Raw genomic sequence first — 18,437 nt, 5'->3', positions numbered from 1 at the left:
AGGCATATTCATTGTTAATTTTTTCCCTGAGTTTCTTCATGAGTCCAGGGAGACTAGTGAAGTAAGATAAGTCAGAAGGATAGTTGGATTTCGGCTTTTCTCTGCTACCTAGTGAAAATCTGCTTATTTCATTTTCCTTAGGAATGAAAAGTAAGCTAAAACCTCTTTGTTTTCGTTGTGTGTGTGTGTGTGTGTGTGTTTCAGTCTTAAATTTATACTAGGAAGTCAGTATTAGGAACTTATTTGCAGGAGTTTAATATGATTAAGCTTATTCTTTGGAAAACATACATTTAATTGTTAGCAGTGTTCTTTGAAATGCTTTGTACTTCTCTAAATTGACAAAACCGAGAGGTACTGTTTATCCCTTTATAAATCTCTACTGTTTGCCAAACTGCAGCGAGTTCTGAGAGTCTCCTCTGTTGGAACATCTTGTTGAGTGAGGCCATATCATAATGCAGTACTGTGGCCTACTTGCTTGCTTTTATATACCCCAAGCTTTCACTGTATCATACCTGAAGATACAAAAAAGGGAAAGAACAAAAATACAATTACATAAGCATGTTGCTTCCATACATCTGCTAAGTAGATTACTATAAAAATGCATAATGAATCCTACATTTGTGGAGAAAAATATGACCGAGATATTGTGTTATGTCGAACTTCATACCTAGTTTTTCTTTCCTTGCCTTCTTCGTTTTCCCACAATCCTTCTGTTTTCCTCCCACAGTAAGATATTTCCCAAAGGCCTTCCTGAGGAGTATGCCATAGCAGCCATGTTTCGTGTACGGAGAAGCACTAAGAAGGAACGGTGGTTTCTATGGCAGGTTTTAGACCAGCAGAACATGCCCCAGGTAAGGAACCATGGAGTGGTGTCTAGGCCAAGTGAATCTTGGCACTGTGTGTACAAATCGGGTGCATCCAGATATTCTGTCTTTTAGAGGAATCATCAACAGAGAAATTCAGGTACGCTCACAGTGAGCATGATCTTGCTGAAATCTGTAATATAGTAGTCTGGTAGGTGAGACAATATTATTTTTCCTATTTACTTTTAGATTCATATTTTGTCTAAAGACACTCAAACTTCCCTTCCTTCACAATTGCTTCATTGACACTAAGTCCACTTCACTGATAACTTATCTGTGATTATTTCTGATATTATGTATTATTTTTAAAAGCTGTTCCTTGTTTCATCTGAAAATCTTTAGTGAACTAAGAGGGGAGATATTAGTTTTGATGCCCTCAGTAAAAATTTATTGAACACATGCTCTATGCTAGTTAGTGACAAAGATAAGAGATTTAAAAAGTGTAATTCCTGCTCTCAGGAGCATATGGTCTAAGGGGATGTCATCTAGGAAAACAGCATACTAGAGCATAATACAATGTGACAAGTGCAGTGATAGAGGTAAGCTCAGTTAGGTGGAGACTATAGAAGGACAGCTGCCCAAAATGGGGGATGGGGAGAACAAGAATCTAGGAATACTTGTCAAAGAGATGGCTTGTGGGTGCTCCAGTGAGGGGAGATGAGCATTACTATTACTTGTTGGCACCATACATCTGTGGTTGTTTCTATACACATTCATTGGAATGGTCTTTTAATACATTAATACAGGTATAATTTTATGATGAAAAGATGAACCAAACTGAAAGAGTCTGTCCTCTATGAAAATGCATTTTCCCTGCACCATGGGAATCATCTATGGTTAAAGAAGTTGATCTCAGTTTCCAAGCCACGAGAAGTTGTCATCAGTGGAAATGGGGTTCTTGGGGTACTGCTGGAATAAGCATTCCGGAGGCCCCCATGGGAGGATGAGATATGGTAGAAAGCTTTCTTTCCACAGAATTACATCCCTTCCGTAAAGCTAAAATCAGAGCCAGTGTCCAAAGTTTCCTTTCCATGTTCGAGCCAGGTCCAGTTCAGTAGCAGGCTGGTTTCAGTCCATTAGTCCATTTGTGTGGGGTCCCCATAGCCCTGGGCCATGTGGGCGAATGCAGGAGAGTGCCACAAGCCCAGAGTCACACAAGTCCCAAGAGTGCCAAGAGCCGCAAGAGGAACCAAGGGAGTGAATTCTTTTGTTCAGGGGGTTAAATATCCCCATTTCTTGCCCTTGCAGTGGCCATGCCCATTTTGGCCAATGACCATGGTTCTCAGGTATCTTCCCTATGTCACTCCCACATTTATGTGTCTGTCTCCCCTTTGTTGGTCCTCTAGGTAGTGTAAAGTTGCAGTTTCCTGGTGAAGCTGCCTAAATGACATGCCTATAATATCTGGCCTTCTCTTTGCTCCTTTTCTGTTATTAATAACTAGGTTAATTACAATGGTATCAAAGTGATCATATTCTTATTCTTATTAAATTAGTAGCATTTAATTCTTGAATGACTCATACAGAAACACACACACACACACACACACACACACACACACACACGCTCCCAGGTGATCTGTTTAGAAAGGAGCATATTACATTCACCAGAGTACTGCGTATTTAAACCATTATTTAGCTGGATATTTTGCTCTTCCTTTATGTTAACCAATCTGGAGGACACAGGTGTTATCGGAGACATTTTCCTAAGTACCTCAGTTATACTAACATGCATGCCGAGTTTTTATTTGTGTGCTTTAATAATTTCAAACACTGATTTTAAAATATTTGAAGATAATTTGCATTTTTGCAGGTTTCTATAGTAGTTGACGGTGGAAAGAAGGTGGTGGAATTTATGTTCCGTGCTGCTGAGGGAGAAGTGTTGAACTACATGTTTAAAAATCGAGAACTCCGTTCTTTGTTTGATCGTCAGTGGCATAAACTTGGCATTGGCATACAATCCCGGGGAGTTTCACTGTATATGGATTGTAATTTAATTGCAAGCCGGCACACCGATGAAAAGGATGCGGTGGACATTCAAGGAAGGACTGTTATCACCGCACGAGCTTCAGATGGCAAGCCTGTGGACGTGAGTTGTGATGTTGATTGTAAAAGAGAAGTAGTCAAATTTCTATATCAAAACAAAATATCTTATTTAAAACTTATTTCTTTAATTACTATGTAGGACATGGCCTTCTTAACACTGTTGAAATTAATTTCCCATCAGAGATGAGGTTAGCTATGTACTATATTTTCACATATAGTATCTTCTGTGTATTTTCACCCATTTTTTTTTTCAGTCTGTGAATTTAAAAGAATTAGGGCATGCCTTAAAATATAAGGTTGCTAAAATTGAATTTTAGTAAAAGTGAAAATATAGTACAAAAAGGAAGCCTGGTGTCTAGGCTTATATGTTTTGAATAGAAAGGACTGGAAAAAGATGAACTTTAAATGGTTCCAGATTATCAAGTACAATAGACTATTTATTCATCCTCAGAATAGCAACTTCTTTGTATTGCAGACTATTTTTCATGAGCTTATAATGATTTTTCAGGGTTCCAGTGGACTAAAACATAGCCACCAATTATATCAGTAGGTCATTTTGATGAGAACAGTTAGATACCAAAACACTCTCAGATGAAAAGTTCCTTTAAAAATTACATTTGATATTCAGATGATAAAGATTTATAATTGACTTCTATATAGAAGTAGGTCTGTAATCTTTACAAAGTGAGATATATCTGACTGATGAATTTACATTTTCTTATGAGTAGAATCATGGGAAATCATAGAACCATATAAAAATAATCGGAATGCAGGTCACCAATAGGAATTGATATTGCTGTTAACCCAAAGCACTGAACAGTTCAATTTTATTTCAAAAGTATAATTCTTTTCAGATATATATTTGGCCAGCTAATTTTACACACACACACACACACACACACACACACACACACACATTTTTTCTTTTTTAAAAAGATACATTTTTATTGATTTCAGAGAAGAAGGAAGAGGAAGAGAGAGTTACAAACATCAATGATGAGAGAGAATCATCGATTGGCTGCTTCCTGCATGCCCCCTGCTGGGGATCGAGCCCGCAACCGGGGCATGTGCCCCGACTGGAATCAAACCCGGGACCCTTCAGTCCACAGGCCGACGCTCTATCCACTGAGCCAAACCGGCCAGGGCCATACATGAAATATTATCTTTAAACTGTCTTCTCTTAGAGATAGTGAAAAACTCAGTGAGAATGCCATAACAGGGGTTCAACGATGATCAGCAAAATAGGCAGAGCAGAAGACCATCTAGGGACAAGATATCATGGCATCATGGATAGTGCATTAGCTTGGGGATCAGACAGTTGTGGTCATAAATCCCATCTCATCTAATTAACTGTATGATCTGCTAATTTATCTTGTTAGCTGTTAATTTATCTGAGTCTCAGTATCCTCAATTATAAGAGTGTCAATAGATATAATTACTTGTTATTGTGTAGAGTATGTATTGTAGTGCCTAATATGCGATCGACTCTCTGTACATTCATTACTCAGGGCCAGACATGGCATTCAACCCTAGAATAAGAAAGTAAGTAGAAGAATAGTATCTTCCATTCCTGCCCTCAAAGTTCTTGAAGGCTAATGGAAGGATTAAAGTCTATGTCAGTAAATGATAACAGTATTACTTGAAATAACAACAGTACTAGCTAGAGCTTTCAGAAAGGTCTCTCCAAAGAGAGGAATTGGAGATCATCTGCTAGAACAACAGACATGTGACTCCCAGCAGTACATGGAATGCAGGTAGATTGGAAGTCAGCTTCAGGGAATTCTAGCAACAGAAGTAGGGAATGGCAGTAGTACCTGCTGCATGTACCAGAGTTAGGGATTGGAATCTGGTCCGTATAGGACTAGTGAGAGCAAAGTGGACTCTGGTTCTAGAGAGTACACTGAGAGAAAATCATAATCTCCAGAGAGAAACAGCAACAAGGGAGGAACAAGTTATTGCAAGAGTGGGGGCCAGGCTCAGAGCTCACCCTCTGAAAGTTGAGTGTCTGTCCTGTCATTAACTTCTCACCCATGGAAAAAATTCAACCAGAATCTGAGGCTGAAGAATATCAGGTGTATCCTTATAAAAACACATAATGTGAAAAGTATAGTGTTGTATAGTAGTTTAATAGTTCAATATGGAATCAGTTCATTTAAGGATAAAATGAAAGGCATGTCACAATGATGTAGCTTTTAATACTAAATAACAGATAAACTGCTGAAACTTTAAGTGGACTAATTTTTTATTATCTTCTTATAAGTTCTATGATTCATAAGATCTGTTGTAATTGAAAATGTTTTATTTATTCAGAATGTATATTATTGAAAAAATTCTAATGATTGGGTTTTATTTTACATATGCTACTTGTGTGCTTTTATGAGAAAGAGATAGGTGACAATACTGGTAGAGAGGATTTTTTTTAACCTAACAAATCCTGTGTGATAAGGGTCAGTAAAAGACATAGCCTAAACATTCTCATTCTAAAGCACTGTGTCAATGAAGGACTCTAAAGTAACTCATGAATAACAAAAGCATGATTAAACTTGGCTTGATTGTAATTTCGGTATCATGGGTACTTGATTAGGTTTAATAAAAATTGATTACCTTCAGTTAAGTAAAATAACTCATATGAAAGGCTTAGCACTGTAGTTGTACATAATAGAATTTCAATATTTATTGACTATTTTGATAAAAATGATGATAAAAAGGTTTAGTTAAGAAAATTAATTGTTGTCCCACTTCTTCATTTGACATATGGATATGTTGCTGCCTGGTATTTCATTAGACTATGTAAGACAGTGTATTTAAACTTTATAAATAAAATGTAACTTCAGTAACCTTGGAAAAAGTTGTAGAAAAGAAATTAAATCTCATAATTTTGCATTGGTTGCAAATCTTCGGCAGCTTATGAATTCACAAGATGTCTGGAGTTCTTAATGCTTCCTATGAGCTGAATTGATTTTGTTTATCTCAGTGTCGACTGTCAGTTATAGTGTTTTTCCTCTTTTTTTTCTCCCCGCTTTTTTGTGTTGTTAGGATTTAGAACTGCAGATGTCTGCTTTCTATTATCATAGGATTAATTATTATAATATTACAGTTGGGTCTTTCTGTAGAAAGTACTTATTTACCTCAAAGTAAAGCATAATCTAGCTCTGTTATTTTGGGAGACAGAGAAAGAGGCAGGGAGGAGGAGTGGAGGCATGAGATTGTTCCTGACCTATTTTATATGTCTAGTCATCATATGATTAATTATTAATTATGTTATTAAACTTTCAACCACAAAGTAATTTAAAATAGCCTATTTAAGCATCTCTCATATTGAAATTTTATTAATAGTCTGTACTGTTTGCTTGCTCTTATGTGGTTGTTTGATCTTGCATTTAAAGGCATGATTGTATTTTCCTGGAACTACTTTAATTTCATGTCCAAATGCCAAAAAAACATGAATCTGCTGAGCAAATAGAAGGAATCAATTATTTTTGTAAAAACTGTGCATCCTGCTCAAGACTGTGCCAATTTAATATAAAGTCCATAGGTATTAGACAGAATCCACGAAAAATAGATAAAAACAAAATACGTTTTTTCTTATTGGGAAGTGACCATCTTTTTCCATTTCTCAAATAGGTCTGGAACTATAGATAAAGCTTTTTCCAACATCTGCTCAGACTTTTGATTTTATTGTTTTTCAGAATATTTATTTTGATATAGTCTTCATCTTGTGGGCAATTGCTTTCATTCCTTGATTTCCATTCTATATAGACTCATCTCAATAACTGAATCTATTTCTCAAATGGCCCATAAAACCATGATCCTACATTAATAAAAATATTAAAAAATATCTACTGGTAATTTATTTGTATTAGCTTCTTTATTTCTTATCAGTTAAATTACCATAGTTCTTAATGCCTAAATGTAATTTTCTAAAAAATTAATGATATATTTTTTTTAATAGATTGAACTTCACCAACTTAAAATCTACTGTGACTCAAATATCATAGCTAGAGAAACTTGTTGCGAAATATCAGATACTAAGGTAAGTTAATTTTCTTGGCATGTGAAGATGGTAGAATGCCAGTTGTCTAGTCTATAGAGCCCAAAAGTAGGGCAGCAGCTAATAGCTTCTGTTGAAGCCAGGTGAGTAATGTGTTCCAAGTAAGAAACCCATCTTAGAACTCTCCCATAGTTCTGTTAGATATTTTAATCCCAGTGTTTCATTCTGAACTTTGAGAATTATGTTTCCTCACTTTGGGTTCAACGTAAGTGAAAGACTAACAGTAGCATCATCATTCTCCAGTTACAGGGGTGAAGATGTTTTTTTTGTATCTCAGATTTCCCAGAAGTTCTACACTTACCAAAAAAATTATGTGATATTTTTTATCAATAGTTTAATAATGCAAAAAACTATTTTTAACTTCTTATCACTCACTATGGATAATAGAATAACAATGTGACCAGCTGATTCAAAGCATAGATAAGTCTTTCAAACATTTATGTTTTGCTTATGTAACTTGGTTTTATAAATCATATCTCCAACCCAACTTACGGCTTTTATTCCTAGTAAAATGAAAGCCAGCCAAATGTCTTTCTATAAATATCTGAAAAGATAATTTAGAATGCCAGTCTACAGCCTTGAAATACCTAGACTTCCTGGAGTCACACATTTAAATCTTGAAGATGGTAATTCTCCAAAAGTTTTAAAAAATAATCATCCTTTTGTGAAGAGCTCTTAATATAATAATTTTCTGTTATTGAAAAGTAACATAATAATGTTTTGATATATCCAAATATATATATATTTTTAAATATATTTTTGTTAATTTCAGAGAGGAAGGGAAAGGGAATGATAGAAACATCATTGATGAGAGAGAATCATTGATCAGTTGCTTCCTGCAGACTCCCCACTGGGAATCTGGCATAGGCATGTACCCTGACCGGGGATGGAACCGTGACCTTCTGGTTCATTGGTCGATGCTCAACCACTGAGCCACACCAGCTGGGACCAAATATATTCTTGACCAAAAGTTACTACTCTGTGTTTTCACATAATAGACATTTCCAACTCAAATTATGAGAAAACTCTTTAAGCAAGTATAGGTGTGGAGACCTCACAAATTATGAAAAATAACTTTAATCATGTTTTAAAATTACCACTTAGGAGTTAGTTTTAAAGAGTATAAAATAAGATAGAAATTCATCTCTAACTATGGAAAAAATAACAAAAAACCACTTATTTTTCTGCTGATAATTATTTAGAGGGACATCAGCATTCTGTTAATGATTAACAAAATAGAACAACCTACATTTTACAAATGGGAATGCATAGTTTGGAAGATAAATAATTATATAAAAGCCATTTAAGTGCATCTTCTATAATTCTTACATCAACTGTTATTTTGTATGTGCTTTTAATGTGTTGAATTTAAAAAATTTTAATGTACTTGCTTAAAAAATATTTTGTTCTGGAATTTCAAATCAGACATGCTTTTTATTATTAATATTTTATAGCATATTTCAAAGGTGAAATTTATTCAAAATAATCTATAGACATACTTCTTTGCTTCTATTGATTCAATTTTCTGTATCTGAAGCAGTCCAGTTTCATAACTGCAGACATAAAATGAAGAACAAATAGCAGAAGGAGGAAATCAGGAACGTTTGCTGAAAATAAATGAGAAATGTGATTCAAATTTTGGGGGCCAATTAATTAAATATGTGTCAAATCAAAACCAGAGGTTTTACAAGGGAAGAGGTCCTTGTACATTTTATGTTTCCTTTAGGCACTTTTTGGAGAGTGTGGACAGTTTTATAGTGAAGGCTGAGACATACCTTTAAGGTCATTTAAATCCCCAATTTAATATAGTGAATCAGAACAAAATTGTGATCTCTAACTGGGTCTTGGTTACCTGACTAGGAACCTATGGGGCAGGAACTGGCTAAGAAATTGTGTCAGATCATATGTGCTATGTGGACTGTTTTGGTGATAATCGTGTTTCATTTTAATGTGATTTTTATACTTATGGACTCAGAAACATTAAGATAACTAAATAGCGAATCATTAACTCTGGAAAGAGTCAATGAGATAGCACAAGTGGGGAGACAGGAAATGAGTCCCAGTGTTTTTGGGTGCTATTTTACTTATATTTTGTATTGTTATCACAAGCATTAGAGTACTACCCAGTTTTCAAAATAATTTGTTTTTGTCTTAAAAGTTATGCATGTTTATTATTAAAAACTTGGCAAATATAGCCAAATTCAAAGTCGAAAGTAATATCAACCATGATCATACCACAATAAAGAACCATTGACAATCTTTTAGTTTTGTATCCTGACAATATTTTCCAAACATATCTAATTTGTAGAATGCAAAGTCATGTGTGAACTCCTTCCCCTAAATTGCAAATTCGGAGTTATAAACTGTGGTGAGGAAGGAGCCTGGTAAATGATGTTGAGAGAAAAGGATGTGTTTATCCTCTTTAGTCTCTCCATCTGGATTGATTTCTTTTTTTTTTTGAGAAAGAGAGAAAAAAATTTACTGCTTCATAACCAAATTTGTCTTTAATGTTGTCCCACATGTATTGAACCTACTGAGTAAGTATAAAATTCACCACATGTCTGTGATAGTGGAGATTTTTAATAACTTTAAAGGACAATGGACTCGAAGAAGATATACTTTAATTAAATATATAGCATCTTACAGTGTAAAAAAAAATTCTTTTCTACTTTTACACGCCTTGACAATCATCTTGTTGAAGTAAACTATGTCTTAAAAGTTCAAATTACATTATCTTGTTTTAAATTTTGTTGTTTTTTTCTCTCTTTATTGATTAAGGAATTATATATATGACATACGTGTCCTTATTTTGATCCCAAAACACATTTACAGATGTTATTTGTGTAAATTATTTTATTGTAACAATGCAACTATTGTAAATGTTTTTTACAACTGTACTTTGTCATAAAGACTCCTGTAATTGCTTTAAAATGTCTCACCGAAACCAACATTTTGATGCATTTCTAGTGTGTTGTCAGTGTAATAAAACACAGGGGACCTAGTGAAAGAGCAAAGTCATTATACACTTTCACATGCTAGTGTCAACTTTTGGTTAATTAGAAGGTAGTTCTAACAGGTAATCTCAGTCATTCCTAGTTGGTGGGAGCCAGTGTTTAGAATGTCAGAATGTTTGAAATTCGCCCATTTCCTAAAGCCTCTTTTTGGATTGTAGTGCTCAGAGCAGGATGGCATTGGAAGTACTGCATCAATATCACTACCCGCTCAAGCCAGCAAAGTGTCTGCATATCTGCCAGCAAAGCAGGAACTTACAAACCAGTGCCAGTGCATTCCAAGCAAGGTATGCTCATTTTAATCTATGCCCACTCCACACGGAGAAGCCACTCCACACGGTGAGCCAGCCCCTTGAATGTGGCCCTGGTGCACAGAATGTGTTTTGTCCTTCAGTGCTAGTTGAATCAAATGCCTAAGCCACTGAACCATGGAAGTTGATTAAGAGAAGGGGGTTGGACCAGGCCAAGCATGGCTCAGTGGCTGAGCATCCACCTATGAACAAGAAGGTCACGGTTCGATTCCCAGTCAGGGCACATGCCCGGGTTGCAGGCTCGATCCCCAGTGTGGGGAGTGCAGGAGACAGCCAATCAATGATTCTCTCTCATCATTAGTGTTTCTACCTCTCCCTTTCCCTTCTCTGAAATCAATCAGAATATTTTTTTTAAAAAAAGAGAGATAGAGAAAGAGGGAGGGAGAGAGAGAGAGAGAGAGAGAGAGAGAGAGAGAGAGAAAGGGGTTTGGGGATTTCCTGAGTTTTTATCTGGATGGTCCTGAGCCCATCAGACCTTCTTTCCAGGTGTGAATTAGAATGAATAGGAAGGTGAAGGGAGGAACAACCTGTACAACACACAAGTATTGAGTACTTTACCTGTGCCAGGAACAGGCTTCAATTCTGGGAGTTCTCAGTTGAAGAAAACACAGTGCCTGCTCTTCAACACAAATACATAGTGATTCTTTGTTGTGTGGAGACTACTTACCCAGTATCCCTGACTTATAACTAGCTCCCTCTGTCATAACGTGTATGGGAAATACTCAGAGAATCTGTCTCACTTGCACCAGTATGGTCCCGTGGTTGGGAAGTCTGGGCTCCTGGACCTACATTCACTTCTTTTGTGGATGTAAATGGCAGTCACGAGGCCTGTGCTTAAAAGTGGGCTAAGTATGGTTTTCCTCTCCACCCATACCTGAGGAAAGGAAAACTTGCTGCAGTGCCTAGAGAGGCTGTCCCCTAGCACTGTGACTTCATGCATGCCCTTAGGCTTAATGCATCCTGTTACTGTTTCACCCATGGCTGGAGGAGTGGGGATCGGGATTAGGTGTAAGTTTAGAGGAATCTTTTATTTCCTGTATTGACTAATGTTGTATAGAAAGCTCCACAAAAGGCAAGTACAAGGTGCAAGGGCCCCACAGAGGAGCAGCACGTGTCCCAGTCCATGGAAGGCCACATGGAGGAGCTGATGAGGGAGAGCAAGGGAAGGGAAGGAGGACATTCCAGTGGAGGGCCCAACATCAGCTCAGAGGGAGCAAGGATTTATATCTTACTATTGTTGGCATAATATTTATAAACCACTTATCTTTAGCCCAATGTGACAGATTGTTTGATAACCCAGAAATTCATTTTTTGCTCAGGGGGAAGCAGGATTACCTGGAGTACCAGGCTCACCTGGTCAGAAAGGGGATAAAGGAGAACCGGTAAGACTGCCCAATACTGTTGGGGTGAAAGTGGATTTGTTCAAAAATGACTTAAAAATATAATTTTCTCATTTTTCTATTTGTATTTGGATTCAAACCCAAATCTTTGTACCTATAAACAGTAAATAAAATTCAGACGCAAGTAAGTTTAGTTTTCAGTTGTGCCCGAGCCTTCTTTAACATTCTTTTTTTCAGATACTTGAATTCTTGCTTCTCTCTTCTGCTGATGGGTCCCCGCTGAACTTTCTTAACTTAATAAATGTATTCCCTTCACCCATTCTCTCACCTCTCCCATTACCTCCCCCCCACATCTGGCAACTGCCGATCACTGGTATGTCACTAGTCATTTGGCAGATCCCCTTAGAGGAGGAACAAGGGAGCCAGAGAATAGTCTCATAGCCTCCTATACAAGCCTGTGCATGACCACTCCCTTAAGCATTAAGCTATTAGAGTTAACATCTAGGCCTCAGTTGTATTTCAGCTACAGGCCTAGTGACATGCCAGGGGAGGAAAAGTCAGGGAAGAGTCCAAACTTCATGACCAGCGATATGTAAGGTCAGGGTGCCTAAACCGCATGACCAGCATGACCATCAATATGCTAGCAGAGGAAAGGTCACTCTGGAGGCAAGATCCTAGCTCATTTTGCCCTATGCACCTCTTACTTGCTTTGAAAATGATCCTTAATAACCTTGTCAGTGGTTTATTTTATACAACAATAAAATATATAAAAAGCTTGTAGTATCAGAAACTGGCACATAATAGATATACAACAACTATGTTTTCTCTGCTTTCCTATCTACATTGTAATTGTTCACATGTTGAAAGAAGGTGGAGATGATCCCTTTAGGTTGAATGTAGTTTGTTATGTGACTTGACATAACAAGATGTATTACTTGACATAACAAGATATATGTATTACTTAATTATAAATTTTGAGAAACCTTACTGTGATCTGGGGCAGCTTTATAAGAGTAAATTTTACTTTTATTTATGTCCATGTACTATGAATTTGACAGCTATTTTGCATAATCATGTAAGTCCTGTCCCACCTGAGTCACAGCCCACCCATGGCTTTCTGTCTCCATCAAATAAACACTAAAGCTCTAACCATGAGCTTCAAGGTTTCACATAATTTGTAGAACTCATCCTACCCCACTCCTCACATCCTGAATCGTCTCCTACCCTCTCCTCTTGTTCACTCCTGCTCTCAGGTCTCTGCACCAGTTTACCTACACCTGGAATGTTCTGCTCGATATCCATTTGGTGCTCTTCACATCATGCAGGCTCTTGCTTAGGGATCAGTTTAAAATCCTAATCTGACATTTCTATATATATAAATCAGTTTAAAATCCTATTCTGACATCTATATGTGAAAATCACCCTTCTTTTCACCTCTATCTTCTTTCTTAGCACTTTTATTGCCACCTGACATGTTATCATTATGCATCTATTTATTCCCTCACTAGCATATGAGTTCTGTGAGCACCATACATAGAACAGTGCATAATAAGAGCTAAAAATATGTTGAATGAATGAATGAGCACTATAATCTTAATAACTCAGCTGTTTCTAGAACCTATAAATTCAATGCTCCAATTGCTCGGGGATCCTGCCAGGCAGCACAGAGTCAATTTGCAAAGAAAGAGCTAGATAAATCATAAAGGATTGTTAAATTATTCAATATTATTCCAGTGCACCTTTTCCTTTAAAAAACAAAAATTATTTTCACATAGTGAGCTAACTAATTTTAGGTTGATACTGCCAATCAGTTAATGAAAAATCAGAAATATATGGTGGAAAGCCACATGCTTTGGCATGATTTAATGTCTATCTTTATTTGCCTATATTCTCATCCCTGCTGTGATGCTACATTAAATAGATTTACTGCTTTTTAAATGTTTGATAAAGATGATGACCCTCTTTCATGGAGTAAGATGGTTTGAAATTCAAACACTGCTTTTGTTTGAACACCTAGATATGATCAGTATTCTATGTCAATGCACCTAATCAAACTATTCTAACGATGCCCTCTGTTCAAGACTAAACTCTGGGTGACATTATTTCAAATAATGAATTCTTTTCAGGCTCAATTATTATAATTTTCTGAATCTTCACATTCCCCCTTTCTTAGCAAGTATAGTTGGCAACCTAATTACTTAGCAACCACTTTCCTTTCTCAGTTCTTTAAGACCCTTGCTAATACCCTCACCCACTTCAGAGAAAACTCTGAAATTTTCTGAGTTTTATAAAATAGCAGCTCAATTTCAATGTTCCCGAACCCAAGGGCGGGTGTGATCTGAGCTCTATTTTGGGAATAATTTTCTAGTTCATTTTTGTATTATCTTTCACATATCCAGTTAATTACCCAAAGTATAGGCTTTGTGAAATGATTGCTTTGCTAATATACTTTTACAGAAAATCAAAATAATTTAAAATTTATTTAAGTTTACTTACTTGACTCTATAGTAAAAAACTTTCTACTACTCCACCCTCTAATTTCACTACCTGGAAGTTTCCATTCTGAAGAGTGTAATTTGTTAACCCAGAGATTACGAGTGATCCTTGTATTTCCTTTCTAACATGACACTACTCATATGCCTGTTCTATGCCATACCACACCAGTAAAAATAGTAGAATGAAAATATGTTCATAATTTTTAAAAGACTATCTTACCTTAATAATAACTTTACAGAAGTAGAATTTAATGTTATGCTTTTCAAGGTTTTGTCCAATAAAGAATAGTCCTCTATCCTTTTTAATCCAGCATTGAATATATTGGATTATTAGAGAAGTTCTTTTTGTATCAATTTTACCCAATCTGATATAATCTCAGCTAATGTATAGGAACTTGAAGTTGACAGTTATTTGTGTGCCTTAAATCTGAAATTAGCATACAGTATTATTGTTATAATGGCATTTTATACTCATAAAATTCTCATATACTTCTTAATCTCTACCAAGCATTAGTTGTAGTTAGACAGACTCATTCAAAAAGTTTATATTGTTTCCACTGTTTCAAGGAAAATTTAATAGACCAAATTTGTGATAGAGCCATCAAGGCAGACATAGGCAGCTCAAAGCTTCATTGAAACAGAGTTTTTCTAGTTTAGGTGGAAGAGCAGGGAAGCTGAGAATTGGATTGACCCAGCCTTGGGGTTTTTCCTGGAGGATGTAATGGAAGGTCAGGAACACTAAATGTAACAAATATGAGTACCTTAGAGTCTGAAATTTCGTGACTTACTTGAATTGGAAGCATCAGGTATTAGTTGAGGGAACAGCAATAGAATCATTTCTTACCTTTGATAAATAGAAAAGAAATGGCAGAACTAAATTGCATATGTCTGTGTGGAGAATGCTTAGTTTTAGTTTTGATTAGCACTTTGATGTTTATTCATTATTAATAGTTTGAATATTAATTAAAACTATATAGTTTAATAACTTGTGGACAATATGAGGAAGGAACTTAGGGCACAGACTTTGGGACAAGCAAAAGCAACTCATCTAAGAAGTTACAGATTCTCTTCAACAAGATTAGCAGTTAATACAACTTTGAAAAAACCTCCTAATGAGCATTTCTATATTTTAGGGTGCAGTTGGTATTAAAGGTGAATTTGGTGCTCCTGGAATTCCTGGGGAAAAGGTATGTTGATTTGTTACTTGATTAAACTTTGTGGCTGTTTTATACTGTTGTATCAGATAGGAAGGGTGAGTATATAGAACCAGTCTGGAAGTCAGGGCTCGGCACACTGTGTCCCTGCAGCGGGGCTGCCACAAACTGCTGTATGATTTTCTAATTGCTTTACTAGAACCCAACCACATTCATTTGTTTGCATATTATAAAAAGTCTGCTTTTATGCTACACAGCAACATTAAGTAATTGTGGCAGAGATTGTATGGCCCACAATGTCTAAAATATTTACTGTCAGGCCCTTTGCAGAAAAAGTTGTGGACCCCTGCTCTAGAGCATTGGCCATTATTCAGAGGGCACCAACTCTTCTTGTGTCTCATTATCTAGAAGGCCATGGCCCTGGTGGTAATTAACCTAAAACTGTCAAAGTAGTAACTGAAGTTGAAGTGGTAGAAGGTTCAGAAACTACCATTCAGATTTTGTAATAGTTTGATAAATATTGTTCTTTTTTGTTAAATTTATTGGGGTGACATTGGTTCATATAGGTTCATAATAAGATCATAGAGGTTTCAAGTGCACATTTCTATGCTACCTGATCTGTATATTGCATTATGTGCCCCCCACCCAAAGTCAAATCACCTTCCATCATCATATATTTATCCCCTTTTACCCTTTACTACCCTCCACTGCCCTGCCCTCTGGTAACCGCCATAGTGTTATCTGTGTCTATGAGTTTCAGTTTTATATCCCACATCTAGATGTTTTTTGAGTCCTTCTTCAATATATCTCTGATATCTGACTGCTTTATTGATGCTGCGTCTTTTCTTTTAGAAATTACTCAGCCTGATATGCAAATATTTCACTCCTGTAATAGTGCAACTGTTATAGACTCCATGAAATCCTATAAATTGTGTTGAACAATGATGCATACCAAATTAATATTTATTTGTGCTTATAGCTTCTTGCTTAAGCTTGTAACTGACATTACTCTTCATCATTAATAAAAGTTCCTTCAAATACATGTTTAAAATGGATTAATTCCTTCAAAATGCCTTTTCTCATAGAGAATACTACTCAGTACTTCCCTTAACTCCTAAAAAGATTGCCCCAATCCAAATTTGTTTTATACATTCATTCCACCAATCTCTTTCTAAAATATATCATAGAAATCTGATTTTTTAGAATTCAGATCATTGTGGGTTTTTTTCAAATCATTTGAATACATGTGGGAGCTCTTTTTTTTCAAAGCCAAATACAGAATCACTGGAGTACTTAAACTATAAAATATATTATTGAATTTCTTTACTTCTTTTTGTGAAGTAAGCTTTATATAAGTTTACACAATGAATTATGGGAAAGCAGAATAAAATTCCCCTAGAATATGTTTGAACAAAATTTACTAAGATTAGCATAAAATACCATTAATTTCAGTGCTCCAAAATGACTTCTCTTGGGATCCTATTTGGGAAAACCAGGTATAAACTGCTATTGGTTTTCTGGGACAAGGCTTTCAACTCCTGAGAGGTACTATCAACAGACTAGATTCAGTATGAGACCTAGATTAAGTAGTCAACAGGTTCAATCAGTAAAAGTTGGTCAACTCAATCTCAATCAAAGAGCATCCAGGATAGTAAGAAAGTAACAGGCTAGAAAGTTAAGTATGTAAGTTAAGAAATTCTCTGTTAAAAAAACATAGTTTCTGCCCTGGCTGTTGGTATTCAGTAGTTAGAGCATCAGCGCTCAAACTGAAGGGTTTCAGGTCCCATTCCTGCCCTTGTTGGGGTGAATGCGGGAGGCAACAAATCAATAAAATCCATGTTTCTCTCACATCAGTCTCTCTCTCTCTCTCTCTCTCTCTCTCTCTTTCTCTTTCTCTCTCTCTCAAACACACACACACACACACACACACACACACACACACACCCTCCCATACACTCTCTCTAAAAATCCATGGAAATAATATCCTTGGGTGAAGATTAACAAAAGATAAATAGTTTCTTAGGAAAGAGGATATTTGAGGCAGAGGGAAGGAACTGGAGCAAGACATGATGTTGCAGAGACAAACGCTACTCAGGATTCAAGATTTTGTTTCTTTTCCCAGAATTCTAAATTTGTAGGAAGAATTTTGTGTGATGATTCATCTTACACTCTACTTAATGTAAAGCTTCAGTGAATATAAAGGAATATACCAGTTACTGATAAACTGGTTGAACCTAGTGATTATGGGAATAGAAGTGTCAGCTCTTGGGGCCCATTTGGTCACAATGGTCATGGAGTGAGTCTCACAAAATCAGTGAGTTTCAGTGTCTGTGTGAAGATGCTGTCTCCAAGGAACTTAAATGTTAATGTGATAAGAAAAGCTGTATCTAAATGTGTTCTAAAATCAACACAACACTCTCTCATGTTTCCTCAAGCAGTTTTCTTCTTTTTTATCCCAATCAGTTTTATTTGGGTCTGTTTTACTGGAGTTGTTTGTAAAGGGCCTCATAGACCATTAGAGAATTCATGCAGCTTCTCATGGTGCCAAACATGGTATCAGGCTCCACTTGGCCCTGGGATCCTGGTTTCGTGCACCTTCATCGACCCTCCTTAGTGGCTAATACCCTCCCAGTGTATTAGAATCACTGAGTCTTTGACCATATCCTCTCCTAAGATACAGTCCCTGGCGGTGCCTTACCTGCTTCTAACTTGTCACTTCACTTAGGTGTTAAAGGGACATAACACTCACAAGTGAAGAAATATCACTTCAGCAATATTTTTGTTTTTACTTCTATAATTCCAAGGTTACCATGTATTTAAAATAACTCTAATGAATATATACAAAATAAAAATAACAAGAAAGTTACTATACTATGTGAGGGCATGGTTAATATGTTATAAATATTTGACTACAATCAAGATATATCAAATTTTTCAAAAGTTTTAAAATTTCAGAAATTTTATTTTAATTTTAAAACATCTCTTTATTGTTAAAAGTATTACAGATGTCCCCATTTCCTTCCCCCATTGATTCCCTGCTTCCCTCCCCACTCCCCGCCCCGGCCTTCACTGCACTGTTGTTTTGTATCCAAGGGTTATGCATATATGCATATAAGTTGTTTGGTTAATCTCTTCTCACCCCTCCTCCTCTCTGAGATTCATCAGTCTG

The 18,437-nt window shown here is 36.2% G+C and overlaps 1 protein-coding gene across 1 annotated transcript in view; it reads left to right on the top strand.

The window, feature by feature from the left end:
- Window positions 1-18,437, top strand: part of COL19A1 (collagen type XIX alpha 1 chain) — a 302,649-nt gene that overhangs the window by 49,172 nt on the left and 235,040 nt on the right. Inside the window, exons 5-10 of the mRNA XM_070418310.1 lie at window positions 728-851; window positions 2,674-2,949; window positions 6,859-6,939; window positions 10,130-10,255; window positions 11,599-11,661; window positions 15,248-15,301. Coding sequence (XP_070274411.1) covers window positions 728-851; window positions 2,674-2,949; window positions 6,859-6,939; window positions 10,130-10,255; window positions 11,599-11,661; window positions 15,248-15,301 — 724 coding nt within the window. The remainder of the gene's footprint in view (window positions 1-727; window positions 852-2,673; window positions 2,950-6,858; window positions 6,940-10,129; window positions 10,256-11,598; window positions 11,662-15,247; window positions 15,302-18,437) is intronic.

The sequence above is a fragment of the Myotis yumanensis genome, unplaced genomic scaffold, assembly GCF_028538775.1.
Source record: "Myotis yumanensis isolate MYYU_CA2020_CCGP unplaced genomic scaffold, mMyoYum1.0.hap1 SCAF_6, whole genome shotgun sequence".
Taxonomy (NCBI): domain Eukaryota; kingdom Metazoa; phylum Chordata; class Mammalia; order Chiroptera; family Vespertilionidae; genus Myotis; species Myotis yumanensis.
Note: the sequence above shows the minus strand (reverse complement) of the source record. Positions and strands in the feature narration are given on the sequence as shown.